The following is a 13,101-nucleotide window of genomic DNA, read 5'->3' as shown; positions in this document are numbered from 1 at the left end:
ACTACGTGCACAGTGCGTACTCTACGGCACGTGCGCCCAAAAAAACTGTTGCGGATAATCGAATGGTCGGATAGTCGATGTTCAACTGTACTGCACAGTACATGCAGCGGTACTGAACAGCACATGTCCAGAAACATATCTGTATTTTTCATCTGCTGAGAATCTAGCCACATCGCTAGGCAACAAGACAGCAAGACATCTACATCTGGCGAAGTAACGTATACGAGAAAAGCAAACAAACTTGGGAGACCTTCATCCTAAGTGATAAATACATCCAGGATTTGATGTACGATATCTATACACCGCGACCCAATGCCTACGGGAGCACGTTGCTTGTGTTGCGTACTCTGACTACCACATGGATCACATCACATGCAACAAGACCACGCCAAGCATAGAGGACATACCTGGATGCATCTTCAACCGGAAGCGTGGGCAGTGGTTGCTGCCGCTGGTCATCATGCTGTCCTGCTGAAGCATGGTCATGCATCCCATGAAGGGAGCTGAGCGCATGGCTATCGCCTGCTGCAGCATTGACATGAGGTGAGGGAACACTGCGTGACCGTCGTCCAGACTGCACTCTCGCACTGTGCTGCTGCGCTTCTTGTGCGAATGGCATCGGAGACGGCGTTCCAGTGACGTCCACAAACTCAGACGTGACGTTCGCGATCTCCTGCTGAGACGAGGCATACGGCAGCGCGTCACTCGACGGAGGACGAGAGTGTCGGGACTGCCGTCCAATGGCGCTGGGAGCACGGTAACCATGGCGACTGGACTGCACTGCGGCGTCAACGTCGTCGGAGGCACTGACGTCATCTTCCAGTCCCGCCAGTCGAGAAATACTTTGCTGTCGACGATCTCTGGAACCAGCGGATTCTGCCCGTGCTCTGGAGCTGGATGGGAAACTCATCGCCATCTCGTCATCGTCCATGTCTTGGTCCTGAGCTGCACCACCGTCGGTATTTTCATTGCCTCTGCGTCGCGAAGAGGGCGGAGCGCTGGATGGGTTGGGTGCAAAGTCGCGGACTCTTAATGGTAAGTTTGGAGCCTGTGAATCCCTTCCAATGTCGCTGATATCCATGCCATGTTCTAGAAACGAGAATGGTCAGACATAACACCTTTTTGCCTTGGGCATTGTGTGCCAAGCGGCGATATCCATTCCTTGTCAGTGCCTGGTGCACAGTGCTGACTCTAAAATACCACACTTTCCAGTAACCCAACTCAAACACATTGTCTAGTCCATGCGGCAGTGTACCATGTTTATGCAGTTGTCATATTACAATTACCTCTTTGCTTCCATCTCATATTGCGCATATGGACTGCGATCTACGGCGAGATACAAAGAGGTAGTCGTAATATTATAACTCCATGCCCAAGGTACGGTACTAAACAGCATAGAGGTACCTATATGTATATTGCAAGCCAGGGTATCCATCACAGGTTTCTTGCAATGTGCAGCACCCCCCCCCCCCCCCAAACATACTACTACCCTCAGTTCTGATCACATACAGAGGGATGGAGGAGGCGACTTACCTTTCTCCTCACCCGAGTACCTGATGGACGGTTCCGACGTGGAGATGCTGTGCGTCATGAGCAGCTTACTCCTCCCCTGCTGCAACACCTGCACATATGCACAAGTCCGTACACAGCGACGAACAAAGCAACAAGCTTCTATACATGTATTGTGGCCCCGTGGCCCACCCGCGCATACAGAAAAATATTTTTCGTTGCAATTTTTCACTTACAAGCCCATGTGCTTACATGTAGGGAAGTACGGTATAACCACAATACCCAGGGGACCATCCAGAGTTCTCTCCAGGGGGGGGGGGGGGGGGGGGTTCCAGTTTAGCCAAAACTGAATAGCTGATACAAGTGCATGTACACGCACAAGGTTTCCAGTAGTACATTAGCAATTTTCAGGGGGGGGGTTCCAGGGTCCCCCGGAACCCCCTTGAATCCGCCCCTGATGCCTGATCATGCTCATGAGAACACACATGAGCACAGCATGTCATCTCGCTCTATCGTCTTACCGCTGTTTTCAAGCGTTCTCCGGGGGGTCTGGAGAACCAATCCAGATCTTGGCGCAGCACAGGTGTTGATGATCTCCTTCTGCAAAAGTTTACACAAGAGAGCATTCAAGTTACTGCAACATACTTCACATGAACTAGTGGTAGTGACTATGCATCGTGATGTCGAGGACGTGAGAACATGTTGTGTGTGTGTATCTGTGCATGTGTGTGTTTCTACACCTTGTCATTCGCTAATGAGACGCAACCAGGTCGAAAAAGCTAGCTGTCCGGTGATTGATCAATTTTCTCACGGCTTCTCAAGCCAACTTGTTGCGAAATTCGATTCAATTATTATGTACGCACGTTGTCGTATTATTGCGGTTCTTGTCTTGTGGCATCCAATGTATGATGTCATTATTATGGTCTAGTACAAATCTGATAAAAAAACAGCAAGGGGCTACTAGAACAGGTTGAGAACTCGAGATAGTATTCCAACACAACTCACCCACTGGAGAGAGATCCACTCCTGGGACGATCGCCGATTTCATCACTCTGAACTGATCTCCGACCAGACATGGGGTGCGACGGTTTAGGCGGCTCGTCGTCAAACAGCAGCGTAGTGTCGAGTTTCTTTGGCTCAGGCATATCTAAAATACCTGCAGGGTAGCGCACGAGAGAAAGAATGATCAACTCAGACATCATTAATTGCGTACCAGTGCTACATGTACTTGAATGAATAACAGTATTACACTTAACTTGGCGAATAACGACAGGCCTCGATTTTGCATGAGAAAATAGTCGCTAGTCTCGGGCTGTCGATATTCTTGAGGGTGAAAGTATGCAGTTGAACTAATGGTCATTTGGTCTGAGGATTGTGTCGCTACAGTCCATTTCAAATCTATAGACGCGTAGGGTTTTTGGAATATTTCAAATTCGGCTGGAACTTTTTGAGAATAGTTTTCGGAATATTGCTCAGGTCCGCTCCACAATTACTCTCATATAGTTTCTAAACGATTGGATAACAGACGCCCAATTTGGAAAAATTTATGCACAAAGTGATCACAGATTTTATGTGGTATAGATGCTTGCTGGCATAACGGTTTTTGCCTAGGCACGCGTCTATAGTTTTGAAATGGACTGAAGTCGCTAGTTGTAGTATACCCGAGCTCGTTATTCACAAGGTTGACCAATCCATAGTTGTCCAAATGCATTGATGAGAAAACACGGTTAGTTTGGAGTGGGAAGATGGAGATCCTTTCACAGGCTACACGGCAAACTACACACATTCTGGGCATGTGTGGGTGATTTCCCACACATCAAATTCCTGTACTGCAAATCACAACAAACAGTCCTAAAATGATAAATGCAAGCTGTGCAGGTAGACCAGTTGTAAAGCTAAGCTACAGGGTCGCAGCTGTAGTATAGCTCTGTTGGTTAGAGCATTGCCCGCGAACAGCAAGGTCCCTGGTTCGAGTCCCAGTGGTTTAGCATGATTTTTTCTTTCGTATCTGGCTACCAAATGTTGAGTTTCAGAGAGAAAATAAGCAGTACGAGGCAGGTGGCCTATTTTCCTAGTGATCATCCACATGCATATGATGCTGCCCAGAATGCATGGTATATGCATGAGGTGCAGGTGGCCAGACTTAGCATGACCAAGCAATCACATCAGCTTACCACGTAACTTCTCTGACGGTGTCTGCGGCTTGCTGCATGATCAACAGAAACCAGTAAAATCAATCAGGTTCTGATTTGTGTACAATACTGTGTGAAATCGGAACAGGGGATGCTTGAAACAGCAAATGCTCCCTCATCGCTATGCCTCACATGACTATTCAAGATCTGTGTTTTCTCTTTGTCTTGTGGTGATTATCTTTACTGGCCTCAATCAGTTTCATGACTGCTCACATAATACAAGGAGCCTGCTAGGCGCAGCAGAGCAAGGGATAGGAATACAGACTGTGCGTGAAACCTTCACATTGACGCTCAGACTGAACACACGCATTGCATTGGAAGGGCTGGAATGGAATTTAGCTGAACCCTTTATAAGTGACCCCGTAGTTGAATGTGGAAAAATTCTACGTTTTTTTTTTTTTTTTTACAAAGACCACTAAATGCCAAACATGAGATGCAGCTAGGGGAAGCACGCACAACCTGAATCGTGGCAGTGGTGGTGAGGTTTAGGGAGCTCCGCCGACCTAGGGTCTCGACTTCATAGCACGTATTCAACTGTGAAGCTTCAGCACTTGGTCAAAACTAGCTCAAATTCAACCATCCAATATGGGGAGGAGTGGAAAATGACTTGGCCTTACTCAAACAACTACCACTCCAAAAGATCACAGAATAACTAACCTCGATGTGATGTCGGAGAGACTTCCCCCTTTTTCCTTTGCCTGTGGGGAGTCCACGTCGGATGGTTCGGAGGCAGCAGGTCTGATTGGCTGCTGTGATAACCATGGCAACCTGTCCAGTCCTATTGTAGTACTGTAATCAGTGTGTGACTTGCCACAGCCCTGCAATCAAACAAAGACGATAGACTCAATGCGGCCATTCCAGAGATGCATGGCTAAGGAATGGCACAGGGTAAGACTACTTTACCCGCTTTGAGTTTGACAACTGGGAGCCTGGGGAAGAAGCACACTTTCCTTATTCGGACATCGCAACACTGCATGATCCAACATACATCTGGTTTCAAATCTGTATTACTCACGATGGCCATTTGGTGAGTTTGTTGTACATGCTAATGAATAATATCGACCTTGAACACAAAGAGAAGCAGTTGCATTCCATAAAACTTAGAAAAAGGATACACTTCAGGTTGAACATTTAGAAATTTTCACAAGTACACTTTTTAAACTTTCTCGGCAATTATATTCTGGTTACCTTATTAATCTCGCCGCTCCAAACTTCTCGGTTGTTGACCAGCACAGCTGCTTGGCAAACTCCCATACTCAAGTCCTACACATGAGCAAAATATAACACCAAATAAACATCATCATCTGAAGAGAGTTTGCATTGTGAAAAGAAGCCTGATGGCATTGACGAACTTCCTAAGGTTTGCAACACCTTGCCGAAGATGAAAACTGTGCATCTATGACTTTCATGCACTGTAGAAATGTACTTCCAAGCAGACAAGGTCCAAATTATTCTCTATCACATGTGCGGACGCGTGCGTGAGTGTGTGTGTATGTGTGTGTGTGTGTGTGTGTGTGTGCGCGCGCGTGTGTGCGTGCATGGGTGCGTGTGTGTGAATCGTGGAATAATGACATGCATATACTTGACATGAACACAATACATGCATGGCAATGCCAGCTCATCAGCCATTATCACATCATTATGACATCATTATGACATACACTCACATTGCCACTCTTATTATAGTTCCAGACACGAATGGACTTCAGCTGCGGCACCGAGGTGTCAATTTCGGTGTCACCCTGCTCCCGTAACGTACACCCGGGCTCAAACGTCAGCGAGACGGGAAAGTCCGGATCGTACTCCGTCGTCCACATGAACGTCGGATGGTGAACGCGTGTTTTGCCGTTGAGCAGAGCAGCGGCAGAAGCGGACGCGGCTTGCGGATTCGTCTCCAGACTGACGGACACCTGGACACGGCAACTGCCCAGCCACAGTCGCTTGTTGTCCATGGTGACAAACTCAACCTGGAAAGTGGAACCCAGCGGTAAACATTCACATCCAACCCATATTTCCTCAAATACAAGACGCACCTTTTCACACTAAACGTTACAGGTAAATAACCGGGTATAACCGGGTATAACCGGGTATAACCGGGTATAACCGGGTATAACCGGGTATAACCGGTATAACCGGTATAACCGGTATAACCGGTATAACCGGGTATAACCGGTATAACCGGTATAACCGGTATAACCGGTATAACCGGGTGCAATTTACAATCGAGTGTGACTTCCTACTTATGTGAATTTATTAAAACCAATTTTGGCACAGACCCGAAAACGGGTTGCAACATCTAATTGGCTAAATACACTAACAACCCAGCAGAGAAGGAATTGCATTAGTGGTAGTTATGTTGACGTATATGCTACATGCTCTATCATCGGACGATGAGCATCGTAGGCCCAAGCAAGAGAAGATTCTCCTTTTTTACCATAGAACACGTTTAACCCAAAAATCGATGATCAAAATGACGGTTAGTTCACCTCTCACCTCCGTCAGTCCAATCTTGGACTCGTGGCCCCAGTTGGTGATGAGCTTCAGCGTGACAAACAGGTTTCCCTGGCCTTTCTTGGCCTTGGCGGCCTTGGCCTTGCCATGCCCTTTGCTAACAGCACCAGTCGTGTTTGGCGAGGCTTGTTCATTCGTTGAAGCTGTCCCATCCGGGGGCTTGCCATCCTGCGGCAGTGTGTCGTCAATCTTGCGGATCATCTTCAGGAGCTTACGTTGTTGTCTGCATGTTGATAGAGGAAGAGTGGCCGAAACTCGATTTGAAGAATGTGGATCAAACAGCCTTAAGCCAATGTAGAGCATTGAAATGTCTCAAACTTATCCAAAATTGATATTGATGCAGTACACCCCCCCCCCCCCCCCCCATGCCTCGCCACAGCCAGGTTGTACAAAACACATTCAATGGCTTCTGAACTCCACAAACCATAGCAAGTACACCCCACACAGGGTACATTTACACCAAAACCCTTTCCTCACCTGCCATCTAACTCCTTTGCTCTGTCCGCTGCCTTTTCTACAACGGTTTTAGGTCCGGGTGAAGTGACCCCGCCCTGTTTCCGGTTGGGGTGAATTGCCCTCATCGGGCCTTTCTTCCCGGGCTTCTTCCTATCGGCTGCATAGCCGGCCGGGATGCTCTTGTCCCACGTAGAGCGCTGTGCTGCTGGGGCTGCTGGTGCTGCCTGAGCTACAGGCTCCTGATCACGTGGTTCTGCAGTGCGAAGTGAGAGTCCGGGAGAGTCTTGGCTTTTGCTTGTAGTACTATGCGTTTTCAACGCTGCTGGACTCTGGGATACGCTGTCCGATACCGGCTGCACATCTTCCGGTTTACGCCGAGGCACTGGCATGGGTGCTGCCAGTGTTGGTATTGTCGCGGCTGATTCTTCAGTTTGGCCGCTGACGCTGCCTACTGATCTCGGCACTGGAGGTGAACTCTTCAAAACCGGAATGGACGATTGCTTGGGTTTGTCCGATGATTGAACCGTGTGCGCGGCGGCTTCAGTTGGTTGCTTGAGACTTTCAGATTGTGGAGCAACTTGAGGCGCTGCCTTCGCTTGATCTGCCGGTGGCTTGGGCGGTTTCCGATCTGTTGGCGGCGCCGCAATAGAGTCTTTCGTGTCATCAACTTCCAGAGCAATGTCGGCATCGGGCAATGACTTTTCTGTGTCCTTGTCCATCGCTCTACTAGTGTTCTCTTTGTTGATAGGGTCATCTCGAGCCGCCTCTACTGGCACGACAAAGGCCATGGGTTTCAGAGTTGCCACGTTGCTCTGTTTCTCCTGGTGCTTCTCTAGCTGGCGATTCTCAGCATCGATAGCAGCCAAGACGTCGGCAGCGACCGTATCGGAATCCGTCTGACTGTCCGACTTCAGCGACCTTCGCGACACAGACGATACGAATGTCTTGGGCTTTCCTAACGTGAGCACAAGTTGTCACACACACACACACACACACACACACACACACACACACACACACACACACACACACACACGAGACACACACGCACACAGGAGATGCACATGAGACACACACGCATGCATGCACACATAACATACACAAGCACACATGCAAACAAGCGCAAGCAACCTTCCAGTGTGCAGCGTAAAAAAAACTCTATGATTGTGTTACATGAGAAGTTTCGGGATGAAAACGCTACTGAAGTAGTATTTAAAACACAATGCACAACATTCATCCATATCACTACCAGATTGCAAAACGGAGAGGTTCCAGGCTGTGTACACACCGCCACGTACTTGGGCTGAATGCCAAGGTAACAAATCCAGGCTTGGTTGATGCACCACGGCAATCCGCTCCATCGTCAACACCAGCGACAGCAGCAGTAGCACTGCGATCGTCATCGACGTTGATCACGATGCCTTGTTGATGCAGTGAAGTGTGCATGTCGTCACTACCAGAGCTGCTGTTCAGACTGTCGTCCCTGCACTGGTCACTGATTTCAGCCTCTCCTGTACTGCCAAGAGTCTACCAGCACAATAGAGAGGTACAGGATAATGGTGTCTACATTCTATGCAGTAGCCGGGGTGCCAGAATTGGTGCCGCAGGTCCGACCGACCAAAGCTGCACCGATAATAACGTTAATTATAATCTAGTGATCTTGGAAGCTATAACATAAGAGCTATTCGGACCCGATTTTCAAAGCACTTTCCCCGGGAGGGCCCCGAACTGTGGGGACCGCTGTATATCGGCGGGAGGCACTCAGTTTAAAACAGGATTGAGTGTACATGTCTGGCACCATGACGTACACCAAGTATACACTAACATAGAGCTCAGGCCAAACGCAAAGCTACGCTCTCATCTCACTGAGTAACAAACAGGGAAACACACGGATGGGAACCCTCAAGAGGAACTGACAACAAACTACAACCCACAGCTAGAACAACTGTTCAACATTGCAGCAAAAGAGGTTGCTGGGTATTTGGCCACACACTTCCAAGATCTAGATGAAATAACGCTTCGGGAACACCAGCACTGTCCCTTCGTCAGAATAAATGTTTTACGATCGAGAGACTGGAGTTTCAAAACATCATCTCATACAGATCTTGGAAGTGTGCTGCAGAAGACCTAACAACTTCCATTTGTTTCATATTGAACAATAAGCCCACTGTACATTGCCAAATATGGAAAGTATGAGTGATGCATGTGAGTATGCTGGGATCAGGCATTGTCAACAGACCCAACACCCTACACAACTATCTCCAGGTGGCTGTGTAGGGTTCGGCTGTACAAAATACGTCATTGCGCAATGAGTTGATAGACACAGATCACCAGACTATGCTGTCAAGCCGACCTCGTCAATCTCGTTGTCCAGGGAGTCATCATCACTGTCGGAAAAGGCATCCGCTGCCAGTCGTTTCATCTCTTCCTCCTCCAGGCTACGTCGCAACATCTGCATTCACACGCACACATACATGTACGTACGCATGCGCGTGCACACACACACACACACAGATAACATCAGAATAATGATAATATCTTAACTGCTCTATGGGTGTCACCTGTCAAACTGGAGTGGGACAGTGGGGGGGGGGGGGAGGGGAGGGAGAGGGGGAAGAGGAGGGGAGGGAGAGGGGGAGGAGGAGGGGGGAGGGGGGGGGGGAGGAGGAGGGGGGAGGGGGGGGAGGGAGAGGGGGGAGGAGGAGGGGAGGGAGAGGGGGAGGAGGGGGGAGGGATAGGTGGAGGGGAGAATGTGTTAGTGTGCGACGCCTTGATGTGGTGACACAAGCCTACGGGAAATATGGATATTCACTGCCTGCCCATGCATCCATCTTCTTGAACTGTTAACAAACAGATCATAAAAGCAGAGCTAGCCTCTGAGGAGAGATAAGCATCGCATAATTTACACTTGCAATTACTGGAATCTGAGTGCCTTTAAAAATTAAAAATTAAACAGGTTTCTAGTACTCGAAGTCAGCCTTTTAACGCGTGGACTATCAGCGAAGGTGTGTGTGTGTGGGGGGGGGGGGGGGGGGAAGTGTTATGTATGGCGTAAAATCCGCATACCGACGTGGGATACATTGATTTGCTTTATCTAATTTCTTTTATCATGGGCTTACTTACGGTGACATCATTCCTGCTCAGTGTCAGGGTCTGGTCATTATCACTGTCATCGGCTGACAGCCGGGCGTGTTCCTCCATGTCCACATCGTCACTGTCTCCATCGTCGGGCCCGCTAGTACTGCTCTCGTCATCCGACATTGAACAGCTCTCAAAATCATCTTCATACTCTCCAGTTAGGTTACCTATACAGCACAACGCCGGCAAACACAAAATTCACGGTTCGCGTGAGACTCGGCTAGAAAGCGAGTTTTCTGCATCCGCAGGAGTTAATGCCACCAGCCTCCAGGATTACGGCACAAGAAGGCAGCTACGTGTATAACAGATACAGCTCACAAGAACTTGTTCAAAAATGTTCCTTTACTATAAATATGATTCCACAATGGAGAGCTACGATAAAGAGCCGTGATTTGTGTACATGTCCGGCTAAGATCACACATAGCTGACATTGATCAAGCGGACATGCAGTGGTGTGTGTGTCTTGGCATAAGCGTAGCTGTAGCGTTTTTCTTACGGACACACATCGGTAAAATTAATGGTCAATGTTCAACTAAGATGACCGTGTGGCAGTTGAAACATGCTCAGGGTATGAATACTTGGGTATGCTGAGGCAATGGTGGCAAGTGGAAATCAGTTCAGAGAATTGTTTATCAATAGTGTTAGCTACACGACCCTGGCATTTGTCCCGCCCGGGGCTTTCCGCTCACCTGGTGCTGTGAGGGGCACGGAGCTGCCATCGACTTGCTTCACACTGCATTCACTCTACAAGTACGAGCAAACACAAGTATAGCATACCAGAGCTGTCACTGCTGAGCTGGGCAAATTCAAACAGTGATGGAGTGGGATCCACTGGATAGGATCACCAGCCTCCGGGCATTCGGGGAGGGGGGAACTGAACCCAAGACTACCCATGCATTCTTGTGAGTACTTTGAAGTACATGGCTCACAACTGTCGTGAATAGATTGCTACAGAAAATGATGAATGATGTAGCTGGACCGCTAGCATTGTCTAGCAGTCATGGTGCACTTCAAGATCCCCTGTCACGGACTACAAGTATAGCAAGGAGGTACGTGCACAACTTACCGGCTTCCATGCTTTCCGCTTCCCGGGCGCCGTCTTTGCTCTCCTGCACAGAGAAGGAAGAAGAGAGACCTGGTAACGATTTGACGCATTCTAAAACTGCCTAACATAAGTTACGCGCGTGCGGGGGGGGGGGGGGGCAAGTCTTGGCCAGCAATACAATCCAGACCCGCCTTAACCAGTCCGGTTGGTCAGGTTATTACCGGACCAACTTGCTGGCCACCAACATGTATTTCCTAATGTGGAGGTCATATGTATCCGCCGTATCATATAGAAGGTATGAGAGGTCATGATACTATCGGAACAATCAAAATCTGCTTCCTGCGGTCCCGCAATCAAACTGGAACTATGATGCAGGCATGCAACAAACACCGCACTGATGACTCCCCGATGCCCGGTGACTCTATGTTGATGTCTCAGGAGCGTTTAATTTGTCTCCTGTTTTTGCGAAATATATTTTCACAACATTGCACCACAAAAATGTTTCGAGTGCAAAGCCTGCTGACTTTCGCACCAGAGCTGTGCTAATTCCATCTTTTTTTAACTTGCAGCTCACATTACATGTCTCTCTCTCTCTCTCAGCTACAGTTGCTAGGAGGTGAACTTCACTTACGTCTTTCTCTCTCCAGTCTTAGTCATACTGTGCGTGTGCCGTCCTGGCCGTCTGCCAGCAGCTGGAAGTCCCTTGCTTGTTGATGCTGCGGCACCTGTCCTGCGCCGTGATTCTAACCAACACAATCAGAAAGAAAGATGGACAAGCTGTGATTCATCGGACTGCATGCTACTTCTGAGACATCATTCTTCATTTACCGCCAGCAATACCCAAAAGCCTATCCACAATTCACAAATTTGGCATAACAACCGTCGTTAAAAAACAGTGTCCAATGATGTGTTGCACGTGAATCTGCTCACACAAAAACAAGCCAAAAGAAGATGAACGGGCACACAATACAAGCGGGAATTGGAATGTTAGAAACACACACCTGTTTCACATTCACATGCACGCGTACACACACACACATGTACACACACACACACACACACACACACACACACACACACGCACACACACACACACACACACACACGCATGCCCCACACACACACCCACACACACAGAATGTCTAACAGAAACACTTACTGGAATGGGGGCCATTGACGTACAGCTTGAAGCCCTGCTCTTTCTGCTGCAGCTGCGGGTCCTGGCGATCTTGTTCCTCTTTCTTGAGACGATTTTTCTCCTCAAGGTTATACAGAAACTCGTCATAATCATCAGCTTTTGCAGCAGGTGCAGATTGTTCCGCAGCAAACGATGTACTCGGCGGTAGAGCTGTTCTGGAGATGGATGAGTTGCCTGAAGACGCTGGTGCGTGCTTGCTCTTGTCGATGCTGCTGGCACTGGCTGTAGCCGATGATTTTCCCGAGATGGACGGGGACTTTGAAGAGGTGCTACTGCCACTGCCCGCAAAGGCGGCTGTTGTCGATGGTGCGGGTGGTCGTTTCGCCGAGTGTGTCCTGCTATCATCGCTACCAGTGGTGCCAGTACTAGCAGTGGCACGTTTGTCGGTGCTCGACTTGCCCGGGCCAGCACCCCACTTGCGACGGGGTGGCTTGCCTTGACCTGCAGATACATGTGCACAATGTACGTATGTGATGTACGTATGTCCAGTGGGGGCGGTTTTTGCTTATCCTGTCTGTGTCATAACCTATCACATGCTGTGTACGATATGGTACGTACACATGACGATGTCAACAGTAAATCCGCGTTGTTGACACAAAAGGTGTGTCCGGCCCTGGCCTGACCAATCACACCGGTTCCGCCGCACCTGTTATGAATGCAAATGTGCAGATGTACTGTAAAAGCTCTCATGTACTGTAGTGGGCATTTGATCTGTTGATAAGTCAGGTGACCATGGGTTGCTGGCCTCTCAGCCGCAAGCAATGCTAGTCCATGTTTTACAGTGAGTACATTAATTACAGGCATCAGTGCATGGACGCGCTAAAAGCAGTAAGGGTGCCCCCCCCCCCCCAGTCATCCCATCGGATTTCAATGTCCACGACGGTACATAAGCGAACCTACATGTATGTATGTGCAGTGATGCGGAGTGGAACCCAGCCCCTGAAAACTTGTAGCATAATGCTGAGATCCAGCGGAGGGGGATTTCCCTTGGTTGCCACTGTATCATGCCAGATCATTAGGTCAATGCGGGAGCATGCAATGCACCACAGGAA

General features: G+C 48.8%; 1 protein-coding gene across 1 annotated transcript in view; it reads right to left on the bottom strand.

Annotated features, from left to right (window-relative positions):
* Nucleotides 1-13,101, bottom strand: part of LOC135812007 (protein KATNIP homolog) — a 33,285-nt gene that overhangs the window by 18,101 nt on the left and 2,083 nt on the right. Inside the window, exons 2-18 of the mRNA XM_065325305.1 lie at nucleotides 12,011-12,490; nucleotides 11,483-11,594; nucleotides 10,873-10,915; nucleotides 10,496-10,550; nucleotides 9,792-9,973; nucleotides 9,022-9,120; nucleotides 7,967-8,195; nucleotides 6,690-7,623; nucleotides 6,195-6,435; nucleotides 5,369-5,668; nucleotides 4,890-4,964; nucleotides 4,359-4,519; nucleotides 3,684-3,715; nucleotides 2,515-2,665; nucleotides 2,031-2,109; nucleotides 1,534-1,621; nucleotides 408-1,089 (exon numbers count right to left, since the gene is read on the bottom strand). Coding sequence (XP_065181377.1) covers nucleotides 408-1,089; nucleotides 1,534-1,621; nucleotides 2,031-2,109; nucleotides 2,515-2,665; nucleotides 3,684-3,715; nucleotides 4,359-4,519; nucleotides 4,890-4,964; nucleotides 5,369-5,668; nucleotides 6,195-6,435; nucleotides 6,690-7,623; nucleotides 7,967-8,195; nucleotides 9,022-9,120; nucleotides 9,792-9,973; nucleotides 10,496-10,550; nucleotides 10,873-10,915; nucleotides 11,483-11,594; nucleotides 12,011-12,490 — 3,943 coding nt within the window. The remainder of the gene's footprint in view (nucleotides 1-407; nucleotides 1,090-1,533; nucleotides 1,622-2,030; nucleotides 2,110-2,514; nucleotides 2,666-3,683; nucleotides 3,716-4,358; nucleotides 4,520-4,889; nucleotides 4,965-5,368; nucleotides 5,669-6,194; nucleotides 6,436-6,689; nucleotides 7,624-7,966; nucleotides 8,196-9,021; nucleotides 9,121-9,791; nucleotides 9,974-10,495; nucleotides 10,551-10,872; nucleotides 10,916-11,482; nucleotides 11,595-12,010; nucleotides 12,491-13,101) is intronic.

The sequence above is a fragment of the Sycon ciliatum genome, chromosome 3, assembly GCF_964019385.1.
Source record: "Sycon ciliatum chromosome 3, ocSycCili1.1, whole genome shotgun sequence".
NCBI lineage: Eukaryota > Metazoa > Porifera > Calcarea > Leucosolenida > Sycettidae > Sycon > Sycon ciliatum.
Note: the sequence above shows the minus strand (reverse complement) of the source record. Positions and strands in the feature narration are given on the sequence as shown.